This window comes from Salmo salar, chromosome 17, assembly GCF_965601325.2.
Source record: "Salmo salar chromosome 17, fSalSal1, whole genome shotgun sequence".
Taxonomy (NCBI): domain Eukaryota; kingdom Metazoa; phylum Chordata; class Actinopteri; order Salmoniformes; family Salmonidae; genus Salmo; species Salmo salar.
Window position 1 is genome coordinate 54,785,031 of NC_138307.1, and position 14,219 is coordinate 54,799,249.

The 14,219-nt window shown below is 48.1% G+C and overlaps 1 protein-coding gene across 2 annotated transcripts in view; it reads left to right on the top strand.

Moving 5' to 3' along the window:
* The first annotated feature begins 5,650 nt into the window (after nt 1-5,650).
* The window catches only part of LOC106576167 (protein O-mannosyl-transferase TMTC1), a 100,352-nt gene continuing 91,783 nt past the window's right edge, over nt 5,651-14,219 (top strand). The window contains exon 1 of one of the 2 annotated variants that reach the window (XM_082963875.1): nt 5,651-6,187. In XM_082963875.1, the coding sequence (XP_082820001.1) occupies nt 5,895-6,187 (293 nt within the window). In that variant the 5' untranslated portion in view covers nt 5,651-5,894. The remainder of the gene's footprint in view (nt 6,188-14,219) is intronic. The other variant, XM_082963874.1, reaches the window with a different exon arrangement.

Sequence of the window (14,219 nt, forward strand, 5' to 3'; positions counted from 1 at the left end):
GTTTAAAATTATAAACATTCAACATTGGCCATGCTGTCAATGAAGCATGATTTGTGCTGCGCTCAAAACAACTGTTAACTTGGAACTGCAAAATCTGACTTCAGTGAGTTCAAGACAACTGGGAACTTGGGAAAAAATTAGCTCCGACTGGGAAAATACGTTTTAAACGGTCATCCAACTCGGAATTGTAAATCCGGAACTCGGGCCTCTTTTTAGAGCTACGACCTGAAGATCACTGACGTTATCATGATTCGACCTTGTTTTTTTGGTGTTCTTTTCCAATTGTCTTGAAAGCACCATAAATCCAGAGAATGCCAGACTTTGATGACTAAATTTGCCCACAAAGCACCACCGCGCCAACTTCCTGTTCAAATGAGCACAGCACAACAAGGTGAGTCCAAGAATGTCTTGATGATGCTGCATAAATTATTTAACATGCCAGGGTGTCACGTCCTGACCATAGTAAAATGTTATTTTCTATGGTAGAGTTGGTCAGGGCGTGACAGGGGTTTGTTGTGTTTTTCTATGTTTTTTTCTATCTATGTTTAGTTCTAGTTTTCTATTTCTATGTTGTTGTTTTTTGGGATGATCTCCAATTAGAGGCAGCTGGTCCTCATTGTCTCTAATTGGAGATCATACTTAAGTAGGTTTTTTTTCCCACCTGTGTTTATGGGTAGTTGTATTCTGTTTAGTCTATGTACCTGGCAGAACTGTGCGCTTTCGTTTTCTGTTTGTTATTTTGTCTATAATGTTTTTGAGTTATAATACATTTCATCATGAGCACTCAACACCCTGCGCTTTAGTCCCCTCTCTATGACAGTCGTTACACAGGGAGATATGTATACTGTAGCTAAGAAAGTAATACTAAGTGTATGTTGTGTAGTAAGCTGTTAGTAGCCCATGTGCCTCACCCTAATAATTTGGTCTATTTAACCCCTCTTAATTTCACCTACTGTTCTGACTTGATGGTGCACATATAGCCTACAACCTGTTGTAGAGAAATGTAGTCATTGAATATTGTAAGAGCTATCATTGTCTGCTTATATGCCCCCTTCATTTATCCTACGGTTCTGACTTGGTGTACTGGGAGAACACTATAAGAACGACTCATGCTCTGAATTCGGTCGCTGTACATTTCAAAAGTGCTGAACAAATAGTTATATTGACTACATCTGTCCTAGTTCGCTCATTAATGTCTTAATCGAAATTACGGATGGCCTCTTATCCGCTCGTCGCGTTATGCCATAGTTTATAGATCTCAAGTCCTAGTAGAATCCACATCTTTTTTTTAAAGCAAGTCAGCCATATCAGCTAGGTTTTTTAAAAGACAGTAAATTAAGTTGATTGAACTGTTTCGCTGTCAGACAAGGGTCCGCTGATAGCCAGGTGTAGCAGTGGTAAGGTGTTGGGACTGCTGTTGGGACTCTGCTGTTGGGACAGCTTTATGTAGGTCCTAACAGTTTGTGGGCACCGTTTGTCACCGTTATAGTATAGATAATAGTATAGTACAATTAATGTGTTGTTTAGTGTTGTGTTTTGTAGTGGCTTTGCTTGCATGCATCCCACTTTTTTCCCCCCCACCAAGATGTAGATGCTAAAATCTCCACTCTGTGTATGCACTAGATCATCTGACTAACCTGATGTAATATGGGTAGCTGCTCTATGGATGTCCTCCACACTGCTTGAATAAGACATTATTTAGTCTGGCCCATCTGTACTTGTCCTTCAGTGCAGTTGTGTTTTTAGCTCACTGCTCATTCCTATCCTGAAGCCTCTAAAACAGAGAAGGAGAAAACACATCCTACCCTTGGCTCAGCCTGTCAAGGTTGTGACACCGGATTTGCTCACAGCCTCACACACACACAGTAGGCTACATACACACACTGTCCTACACTGACAGACAGACACACACACACACACACACACACACACACTGACAGACACACACACACACTCTGTGCCCACCATCCCCACAGGGCACAAAGAGACCCAATTCTCTACCCTTCATTTGTCTGAGAGCTAAAGTCGTCTCAGGCGTCAGACTGGAACTGACAGATATGTTAATGTGAGTGGGAACACTCTGGATAGTTAAGGGAACTGTGTGTGTGTGTGTGTGTGTGTGTGTGTCTGTGTCTATCCTCATCTATGTTTCTCATATCAGTCTCTTTGAGTTGGATTCATCCTAAAGCACTGTTCGCATTATTAAACACCAAACCCAAACAAATTCATACTACATGTGATAGTGATGATAGTCCCCTCCCAACAGATGCTGGTAAAAAATAATAGGCCACTGTAGAAGTATAATCATTCCTCTTCATCAACAGGTGATGGTGCTGCCTTGGCACTGCAATTTTATGGAGACGGTCATTGGCATGGGCACTGGCGGTCGGCTGGTGTTTGGCCAGGCATGGCAGGACAGGAATGGCAATGAGTAGTTTTAACCACAAGAGGGACAACGGCTATGTTTAATTGGACAGACACACACACACACACACACACACACACACACACACACACACACACACACACACACACACACACACACACACACACACACACACACACACCTCTTCTCCATTTTTAAGTGCTACATCATTTGGAAGTCAAGTATCTTTAGGCAGTTTTCTCCATTAGTCATATTGCGTCCGCGGGGATGGTTTTGACACTGGCTCTGAACTGTCTGAGAATAGCTGCTATCTCTACTGGGAATGGACGATTCCTTCACCTTTACCTGCTGCATATGAATGTAGCCCTTCATTACTAGCCATCTTGTCTGTACAGGTGTCTGTGGTGGAGGACAGCAGCAGGAGTGGTGTGGGGTTGCAGGGGCCAGCTGGTGTGCCTGTAGCAGGCCCCGCTGGATGGATGATCATCATACAACACAACAGCCGTTCCCACCGACCAGGCTGGCACGATACCTGCATTCTGCTGCTGAGGGCAAACTCAACACCAGCCTATTTAGAAATTATTAAAGTAATGCTTTGAAAGAGGGTTTTATATGTATGGTGTTTTTGGAAAGTGTAGCTTAAACACACTGACCTAGTGGATGTTTTTTGATGGATTGATTTTCAGTGGGCCTAGTACAGTAGCCTACAAGGAAGTGGATGGATATTAAATCTTATACTCATCATAACCTGCTGTAATCAGGTCAATATCCCACGTCGTAGCCATCATCATGGTTCATTGATTTATGATTATCTCTCTTGTAAACATGTGTTTATTACCCGTGTCTACACTGAGTTTACAAAATATCAGGGACATCTTCCTAATATTGAGTTGCACTCCCTTTTGCCCTCAGAAAACGGTCAATTCATCGAGGCATGGACTACAAGGTGTCAAAAGGGTTCCACAGGGATGCTAGCAGATGTTGACTCCAATGCTTCCCACAGTTGTGTCAAGTTGGCTGGATTTCCTTTGGGTGGTAGACTGTTCTTGATACACACAGGAAACTGTTGAGCATGAGAAACCCAGCACTGTTGCAGTTCTTGACACACGCAAATCAGTGTGCCTGGCACCTACTACCATACCCTGTTCAAAGACACTTAAATCTTTTGTCTTGCCCATTCCCCTCTGAAGGGCACATATACACCCTAAAAATGAGGTGTTCAACAAGGGTTCTATGATCCTCAAAGGTTTTTGAAGAACCTTAGGATTCTTGGCAATAACAGTTGGGCTGTTAGGTTCCTGCACGAACCCCATAGGAGGTGGGGTTCATCCAGGAACCTCCTTAGTTGGTGGGGGTTCTTACAGCAACCTAACTGCCCAACTGAAACATTTGGATTTGAATTTGAAAGGACAGCAGGTGCAGGCACTTAACTGAAAAATGTAAAGATCTCCTCAATTTATATTGTATGATCTAAATTCATATTGTCTTTTCAAATTTGTGCAAATATTTCTAAAACAGAAAATGGACACAATCCAATGGATATCAATCAACAGAGGTAATACGTAGGCTATAAGAATATGTTGAAGGCTAGCTGTATTGGGTGCAGATGACTGAACTGCTCACTGTGTCTGTAGGTATACAGACAAGGAGGCATGCAAAGGTATGTCCATTGGTATGTTATGCAGATCACATTTACCATCCTCCTTTCTTACCTCTTCAATGAATATCCCATAGGCCTCTACATTATGGACAAGGTATGTGTATGAAAACCATTCATAAAACTGTTTCTTTCATTCACATTCACCATAAAAACCAAGCTATGAATACTGTCATGTGCATGGTTTGTTAATCATCTGTATAATTATCATTTTTGGATTCCCAGACTTCACCCTCTCTACACCTCTGATGAATATAACAGGAAACCTGTTCGATCACCATGCACTGTTAAAATCATTCTGGCTATGGATACGGAGAACATCAACACATGAACATCAACACACCAGAGGATATACCCATTGGACTTGGGGTTCTGCTGGGAGTCTCTCATATTTAAAGTTTTTATTCTGCTTTGCCACTAAAATCATAATAAACACTGAACAAAAATATTGTTTTATTGTTGTTATTGTTATGTGTATTATTAATAATAATAACAGGGGAGGGGAGGTAGTTCAATGTACCCCAAAAGGTTCTTCAAAAGGTTATTTGAGGATCCATTAAAAGGGATTCTTGAAGAACCCTTTTAAAGGGTTCTTTGAAAAATGTATAGGGGTTCCCCCACAGTTTCAATTTGAAGAACCCCTAAAGGATACTCCAGGAATCTTTTATTTTTATTAATAATAATATGCACAAGACAATATTTTAGTTCTCAGTGTTTATTATGATTTTAGTGGCAAAGCAGAATAAAAACTTTAAATATGAGAGACTCCCAGCAGAACCCCAAGTCCAATGGGTATATCCTCTGGTGTGTTGATGTTCATGTGTTGATGTTCTCCGTATCCATAGCCAGAATGATTTTAACAGTGCATGGTGATCTAACAGGTTTCCTGTTATATTCATCAGAGGTGTAGAGAGGGTGAAGTCTGGGAATCCAAAAATAGTAATTATACAGATGATTAACAAACCATGCACATGGCAGTATTCATAGCTTGGATTTTGTTCAGAAATTGTTCAGATACCTGCTGACACAGACACAGAAGTGAGCAGTTCAGTCATCTGCAACCAATACAACATATTCTCATAGCCTACATATTATTACTTCGTTGTTGATTGATATCCATTGGATTGTGTCTATTTTCTGTTTTAGAAAGATTTGCACAAATATCATCCTGCTGTCCTTTTCAAAATCCAAATGTTTCAGTTGGGCAGAACCCCCGCCAACTAAGGAGGTTCCTCGATGAACTCCACCTCCTATTGGGTTCTTGGAATAACCTTTTCGGGGCAAATTTCAGTGCCAAGAACCCTTAGGTCCTTCGAAGAACTTTGATGATCTTAGAAGAACCCTTGTTGAACCCCTCGTTTTTTTTGTGTATAATAACGCGCTTGGCAGGGTAAGAGTCAGTGACCTCGAGCTCAGGGACAGAGACAGACAAGGTCTTTGTTTTCGCATCTCTCCCACTCAGACTGACAGGACACAGGCATGTCCCTCTCTCTCTATTAGCGCGTCCCCGCCTGGCCCGTCCTAGACTATCATTAGTTTATTACTGGCCTAGTCTAAAGATAAAGGTCATGTAGGTGCCATAGCAATCGGCTGAAACAGTACGCCGCGCGCTATTGATTTTCGGTCTAGGTGGTGCTAATGAATCTCTCCAGCTCCGGGAAGGACCGTACTGCGCCGTGCGCATGCGTCAAGAGGAGGCTTCTCATTTCGCTGGCTGCTTCATAGTCAGTCCCCACAGCCCACAGTAGGCAACACAGTCGCTACCTGCCTGTCTAGTGGAACGGATATGGCTCCCTACTCACCCCGGCTTTTTCCCAGACCCAAGCGGCTTGTTGCCAGGCGAGGGCCGACATGACAGTACACGGACGAGAGAAGACCCCTGGCCCGCTCCGCCTGTCGGTCCCGTTAGAAGCGGGGAGAGGAGCAGGTCGACATGCGGTGCTGCTGGCTCTGTGCGCGCTGTGCTACAGCAACTCTCTGCACGGGGAGTTCGTGCACGACGATGTGTGGGCTATCAGCAATAACCCCGACGTCCGGCCCGGGTCCAGCCTACAGAACATCTTCACCAACGACTTTTGGGGCAAGAGGATGGCGGATAACACAAGCCACAAGTCCTACAGACCGTTATGCATCCTCACCTTCAAGTAAGTTCGCTCTCTCCCCTGTAGCTCTCTGTGGTTATCTTCCAAGCATCGGTTGCAAAGTCTCAGTAGTTAACTTGAACAGCTTGGTCTCGGGCTTGAATGAGAAACAATGTTCCTGAAGTTGGTGGCAAAGTCCAGAAATGCGCTGGCCTCGTCAGCTATCCAACTTGTGATCTGATACAATTAATACCATGTATCCGTTCTCCGAAATAGGCTGACGTCATAGACTAGGCTACTGTAGGTTTCTTCTTGCTTTGAGCTGGGTTGAGCTTGGTCGATCGCCAGCGGTTATGAAGGACGCACATCTGTATCTACCACAAACATGTACCTAGCCTAATGGGTTATAATCAGACTGATACGGCGGTCAGGTTGCGCAGTTAGCTAAACTTGCTGAAGCGTGCCATGAACACTGCTCACTCGCAAGAAAAGCCTATTTTATTTGTGCTCCTTGATCTTAGAATATGCTACAGAAATGCAATTTGAAACATTTTCAAATAGCCTAGAGTCGAAATACAGCTGGACCTGGCAGATGTTGACCGTTTTTTTGCCTACACACTTGTTGCTTGCTGTGGCGTCCCGGAATTCGCACTCAACGTTCACTTCAATGTATTTTGGCGGATATGTTTGACGCTGCAGAACATTGATCGGCTACATTTTGGGATATTAGTGTTGAATGTTGTTGTCAACTAAACAAACAGTCGTCGTTCAAGGGAACTTTTCCAGCCAGTGTCAATTTAATCTCCGGGGACACACACTGGAGAGGACGTGTCACAGGCAGCGCAATGGTACGCCGGAGGGGTCTGGCTCTCAATGCAAGCATTAGTCAACCAGAAACATGAATAGTTCACAGATTTCACAGATTGATGAAAAACATACTACAGACTATTTGAAAGATGTGTTGATATGAAAACTACGAAAAATGATAATTGACAGAACTGTAGGCTCTGTTTCTATCTAGCACACATAGGATTGATAATTAACCCTGATTTAACTAGGCAAGTCAGTTAAGAACAAATTCTTATTTACAATGATGGCCTAACCCTAACCCGGAGGACGCTGAGCCAATTGTGCGCTGCCCAATGGGACTCCCAATCACGGCCGGCTGTGATACAGCCTGGAATCGAACCAGGGTCTGTAGTGACGCCTCTAGCACCTCTGCGCCACTCGGTTGCCAAAAAGAGGGTGAAGTGAAGTGTTATAATAATAATAAACATGTCCAGCAGGTCTGTATGTAATCAGTGAGGGCACAAAGTGCTTGGGTTTCTACAGCAGGCAGTCAAGTTTAAATATAGACGATAGATATGAAACAAGTGGAATACTAATATGAAGCATCAGGCGGTAGACAACCACAGGATAGACCCATTCTCTGCCTGGTAAAGCTTTGTGCTTTTTCTTTGCACAGGGCTGTGGATACACACACACACACACACACACACACACACACACACCATCCTATGTATGGGACTTATCTATTCTAACACTTTGATTGCTTAGTGAGACATCATCTCCACTGTCACGCTGACGCTGTATCCTCTGACCTCTTCTCAGAGCCTGAACCGTCTGACACCGCACAATGCGCCAGGAAATAAATGTCAAATAAGTGTTATTTTTCTCTCCGCTACATTCCTCAGTGTTGAGCGTAGGTATCAACATCCTCTTTGAAAAGGGCACATTCTGAGCTGGAGACGCGTGATGCTGATTATGACAACAGAGAGGTTGTCAGCTGCTGTGTGTGTGCTGAATACTTAGTGCACTGGTTAAGGGGGAGAGGGAAGGCTGCTGTGCGGATGGAGCATCTGGTTGTGTAGCGCTCTCCTTCTGGTTCTGTAGTTGGTTACCCACACACTGCTGCCAAGCCAAGCAGCTGAATCTCCATCTACACATAGCCCAAAGCCAGCCAGATGCATTCTCTGTGGTGTGTACATTATGTGGTGTGTACATTACATTAAATTTTATTTATACACAAGCTACTCCCATGTGTCTGTCTGTCTCAAGCCTATAGTCTAATACTTTGTGACGGCACAGAGAGAAGGGAGGAGAGGAGTTGTCAGTGTCTCAGTGACACTACAGTACCTTGTCTGGTCTCCTCTGTATTTTCTTGAAATTCAGACTAAATTGGGCAAATCTGACTCACATTTGCGTGTATTCTTCATTATTATGGGAGAAGGGCCTAGAGGTCGACCGATTATGGTTTTTCAACACCGATACCGATTATTGGAGGACCAAAAAAGCCGATACCGAATAATCGAACAATTTAAAAAAAAAAAAATTTTTATTTAATTTTTTTTTTTTAGCCAAAATTTAGATATTTTTTTAATTAAAATTTTAAATTTTATTTATTTATTTGTAATAATGACAATTACAACAATACTGAATGAACACTTATTTTAACTTAATATAATACCACAATAAAATCAATTTAGCCTCAAATAAATAATGAAACATGTTCAATTTGGTTTAAATAATGCAAAACAAAGTGTTGGAGAAGAAAGTAAAAGTGCAATATGTGCCATGTAAGAAAGCTAACGTTTAAGTGCCTTGCTCAGAACATGGGAACATATGAAAGCTGGTGCTTCCTTTTAACATGAGTGTTCAATATTCCCAGGTAAGAAGTTTTAGGTTGTAGTTATTATAGGAATTATAGGACTATTGTCACAGTATCCACAGAAAATGGTGTCCCTCCTCGGCCGGGCGGCGCTCGGCGGTCATCGTCGCCGATCTATTAGCTGCCACCGATCTATGTTCTGTGTTCGTTGTGTTTTGTCTGTTTAAGTCCGCACCTGTTTCCGTTTTTGTAATTAGTAGGGGGGGTATTTAGTTTGTTCCTTGTGGTTTGTGTTTTGTGCGGGATTGTTTATTAGTCAGCGGGCAGGTCTGTGAACGTTTTGTGTTTTTGCACATTTTTCCCCAGCGGATTCTCGCTAGAGGAATGTTATATTTGCCGGGCTGCGCCCCGTGCGTATCTTTGTTTTCTAGGGGTTAACTGTGTTCCCGTGTGGTCTCTGGGCACACCCTATGCCCTTTTGTTACGCCGAGTGGTTTTCGGTGAAATAAATATACCGTTCTACGGCACAACTGGACTACGTCTCCTGCGTTTGACTCTGCCTTTTCCTCCTGCCTTACGGAATCGTGACAGAATCCCGCACCAAATTACATTTACATTTACATTTAAGTCATTTAGCAGACGCTCTTATCCAGAGCGACTTACAAATTGGTGCATTCACCTTATAATATCCAGTGGAACAACCACTTTACAATAGTCCATCTAAATCTTTTAAGGGGGGGTTAGAAGGATTACTTTATCCTATCCCAGGTATTCCTTAAAGAGGTGGGGTTTCAGGTGTCTCCGGAAGGTGGTGATTGACTCCGCTGTCCTGGCGTCGTGAGGGAGCTTGTTCCACCATTGGGGTGCCAGAGCAGCGAACAGTTTTGGAGTCAGCAGGAGCGGAAGCACCGTCAGTGGCCGAACAGGTGTCACAGCACTCCAACCTCCTCCACCGCCTGGGCTCGGCAATGGACCAAGTGCTGGTCAGATTGGAGAACTGGGAGAGAGGGGCTTCAATCACCAGACCAGCTCCGGTTCGTCAGCCGGCGCCTCTACAAACCCCACCTGAAGCGGGCGCAAGCGGCATCCGGATTACGCCACCGAGGGAGTTTGACGGGACAGCTACGGGATGTAAGGGGTTTTTACTACAGGTTGAACTCTACCTGGCGACCGTTCGCCCCTCTCCCTCCGACGAAGAAAAGGTGAGGGCCCTCGTCTTTTGTCTTACGGGTAGAGCCCTGGAATGGGCCAACGCGGTTTGGGATGGCCCAGACTCGGCTCGGGGTGACTACCCGGAGTTCACCCGCCGCTTCCGGGCGGTATTCGATCATCCCCCGGAGGGCAGGGCGGCGGGTGAGCGATTGTTTCACTTAAGACAGGGGACGAGGAGCGCTCAGGACTCTCACCGCGGGGTCGGGGTGGAATGAGCGGGCCCTGATGGATTCTTATCGCTGCAGTCTCCGAGAGGATGTCCGCCGGGAGCTGGCCTGCAGGGACCACGCCATCACACTGGACCAGCTGGTGGATTTATCCATCAGACTGGACAACCTGCTGGCTGCCCGGGGACGTTCCAGTCGGGGCCTGTTCGTTCCACCTCCCAGCCCTCCTGCTCCACAGCCCATGGAGATAGGAGGAGCTGCATCAAGGAGGACCGGGGAGAGGGGCCTCTCCTGCTCCCACTGCGGGCGCAGAGGACACACTGCGGACCGGTGCTGGAGGGAACCCCCCGGGAGTTCGGATGGCAGGCAGAGCACTTCGTTGACCCCCCCCCCCCCCCCCCCAGGTGAGTCAGCACCAGCCACACCCAGAGCCCCCTGTCGACCATCTGTACATTTCAGTGTGTTTTCCAGATTTTTTCCCCCCCCCTCACTTCCAGTATAAGGCACTAGTCGATTCAGGTGCAGCTGGGAGTTTTATGGACCGTGGGGTCGCTAAAAGGTTAGGGATTCCCCTGGTTCAGCTGGACCACCCCTTCCCTGTGCACGCCTTAGACAGTCGACCACTAGGGTCCGGCCAAGAGGGGGAGGCTACTGTACCACTGGTTATGGCAACGTGAGGGGGTCATGTGGAACGTATCAGCCTCTTCCTCATTGACTCCCCGGCGTTTCCAGTGGTACTGGGTATCCCCTGGCTAGCCACTCACAACCCTCAGATTTCGTGGGGACAGAGGGCTCTTAAGGGGTGGTCGAGGGAGTGCTCAGGTAGATGTATAGGAGTTTCCATCGGTGCAACCACGGTGGAGAGTCCAGACCAAGTCTCTACTGTGCACATTCCCTCTGAATATGCCGATTTGGCTATCGCCTTCAGTAAGACGAAGGCGACCCAATTACCACCCCATCGACAGGGGGATTGTGCGATAAACCTCCAGGCTGACGCGGTCCTTCCTAAAAGCCACGTGTATCCTCTGTCTCAGGAGGAGACAGTGTCGCTGAGTCCTTGAGACAGGGATACATTCGGCCATCTAAATCCCCTGTCTCCTCAAGCTTCTTTTTTGTGAAGAAGAAGGAGGGAGGTCTGCGCCCGTGCATTGACTATAGAGGTCTAAATTCGATCACAGTGGGGTTCAGTTACCTGCTAACTCTCATTGCTACGGCGGTGGAGTCATTTCACGGGGCGTTCTTCTTCACCAAACTAGATCTCAGGAGCGCGTATAACCTGGTGCGTATCCGAGAGGGAGACGAGTGGAAAACCGCATTTAGTACCTCATCTGGCCATTATGAGTACCTCGTCATGCCGTATGGGTTGAAAAATGCTCCCGCTGTCTTCCAATCCTTTGTGGACGAGGTTCTCAGAGACATGCTCGGACAGGGTGTGGTGGTGTACATCGATGACATTCTGATCTACTCCGCCACACGTGCCGCGCATGTGGCTCTGGTGCGCAAAGTGCTTGGGCGGCTGCTGGAGCATAACCTATACGTCAAGGCTGAGAAATGTGAGTTCTCCAAACAAGCCGTCTCTTTCCTGGGATATCGCATTTCCACCACAGGGGTGGTGATGGAATGTGATCGCGTTACGGCCGTGCGTAATTGGCCGCTCCCTACCACGGTGAAGGAGGTGCAGCGGTTCTTGGGGTTCGCCAATTATTACCGGAGGTTTATCCGGGGTTTTGGTCAAGTGGCAGCTCCCATTACCTCACTGATGAAGGGGGGTCCGGTGCGATTGCGTTGGTCGGCAGAGGCGGACAGAGCCTTCCGTCGTCTGAAGGTTCTGTTTACCGACGCTCCGGTGCTGGCGCATCCGGATCCCTCTTTGCCATTCATAGTAGAGGTGGACGCGTCCGAGGCTGGGGTCGGCGCAGTGCTGTCGCAGCGCTCGGGCGCTCCTCCGAAGCTCCGCCCCTGTTCATTCTTTTCTAAGAAGCTGAGTCCGGCGGAGCGCAACTATGACGTGGGGGACAGGGAGTTGTTGGCCGTGGTCAAATCTTTGACAGTGTGGAGACATTGGCTTGAGGGGGCACGTCACCCTTTTCTCATCTGGACCAACCACCGTAACCTGGAGTACATCCGAGCAGCGAGGAGACTTAATCCTCGTCAGGCCAGGTGGGCCATGTTCTTTACGAGGTTCCAATTCACCCTTTCCTACATTCTGGGGTCTCGGAACCGGAAGGCCGACGCACTGTCTCGTCTCTACGACTCAGAGGAGCGGACCATCGATCCGACTCCCATACTCCCGGCGTCCTGTCTAGTGGCACCGGTGGTATGGGAGGTGGATGCGGACATCGAGCGGGCGGTTCAGGCAGAACCCACTCCCCCTCAATGTCCCGCGGGTCTGAAGTTCGTTCCGCTTGGTGTTCGGGATCGCCTGATCTGATGGGCTCACACTCTACCCTCCTCGGGTCATCCTGGAGTGGAATGGACAGTGCGAGGCCTGAAAGGAAAGTACTGGTGGCCCACCTTGGCTGAGGATGTAAGACACTATGTCTCTTCCTGTTCGGTGTGCGCCCAGTGCAAGGCTCCTAGGCACCTGCCTCGGGGGAAATTACATCCCCTCCCCGTTCCACAACGACCTTGGTCTCACCTCTCGGTGGATTTCCTTACGGATCTCCCGCCATCTCAGGGGAACACTACCATCCTGGTTGTTGTGGATCGGTTCTCGAAGTCCTGCCGTCTGCTCCCATTACCCGGTCTTCCTACGGCCCTACAGACCGCGGAGGCCCTATTCACCCATGTCTTCCGGCACTACGGGGTGCCCGAGGACATCGTATCTGATCGGGGTCCCCAGTTTACTTCCAGGGTGTGGAGGTCGTTTATGGAGAGGCTGGGGGTCTCGGTCAGCCTGACCTCGGGTTTTCACCCCGAGAGTAATGGGCAGGTTGAGCGCATTAACCAGGATGTGGGCAGGTTCCTGCGGTCGTATTGCCGGGACCGGCCAGGGGAGTGGGCGAGGTTCGTGCCATGGGCCGAGATGGCCCAGAACTCTCAGCGCCACTCCTCTACTAACCTGTCACCTTTCCAGGTAGTGTTAGGTTATCAGCCAGTCCTGGTGCCCTGGCAGCAGAGCCAGACGGAGGCTCCTGTGGTAGAGGAATGGGTACAGCGCTCACAAGAGACCTGGAGGGCTGTCCAGGAATGCCTGAGGCGAGCGATAGGTCGACAGAAAGAGAGCGCTGACCGCCACCGCAGTGAGGCTCCCGTTTATAATCCGGGGGACAGAGTCTGGCTCTTGACCCGGAACCTGCCCCTCCACCTGCCCTGCCGGAAGCTGGGTCCGCGGTTTGTGGGGCCGTTCACAGTCCTGAGTAGAATAAACGAGGTGTGTTATAGGTTGCAACTCACATCATACTACCGTATTAACCCCTCGTTTCATGTGTCTCTCCTCAGGCCGGTGGTAGCTGGTCCACTACAGGACGCTGAGGTGCGGGAGGTCCCTCCGCCCCCCCTGGACATCCGGTGGGGGCCCCGGCGTACACAGTCCGGGCCATCCTGGACTCCCGGCGTCGGGTAGGGGGCCTGCAGTACCTCGTGGACTGGGAGGGGTACGGTCCGGAGGAGAGGTGCTGGGTTCCGGTGAGGGACATTTTGGATCCCACTATGCTCCAGGAGGTCCATCGTCTCCGTCCGGACCGGCCGGCGCCTTGCCCTCCGGGTCGTCCCCGAGGCCGGCGTCGGCGCGCTGCGGGAGCCGCGCGTCAGGGGAGGGGTACTGTCACAGTATCCACAGAAAATGGTGTCCCTCCTCGGCCGGGCGGCGCTCGGCGGTCATCGTCGCCGATCTATTAGCTGCCACCGATCTATGTTCTGTGTTCGTTGTGTTTTGTCTGTTTAAGTCCGCACCTGTTTCCGTTTTTGTAATTAGTAGGGGGGGTATTTAGTTTGTTCCTTGTGGTTTGTGTTTTGTGCGGGATTGTTTATTCGTCAGCGGGCAGGTCTGTGAACGTTTTGTGTTTTTGCACATTTTTCCCCAGCGGATTCTCGCTAGAGGAATGTTATATTTGCCGGGCTGCGCCCCGTGCGTATCTTTGTTTTCTCGGGGTTAACTGTGTTCCCG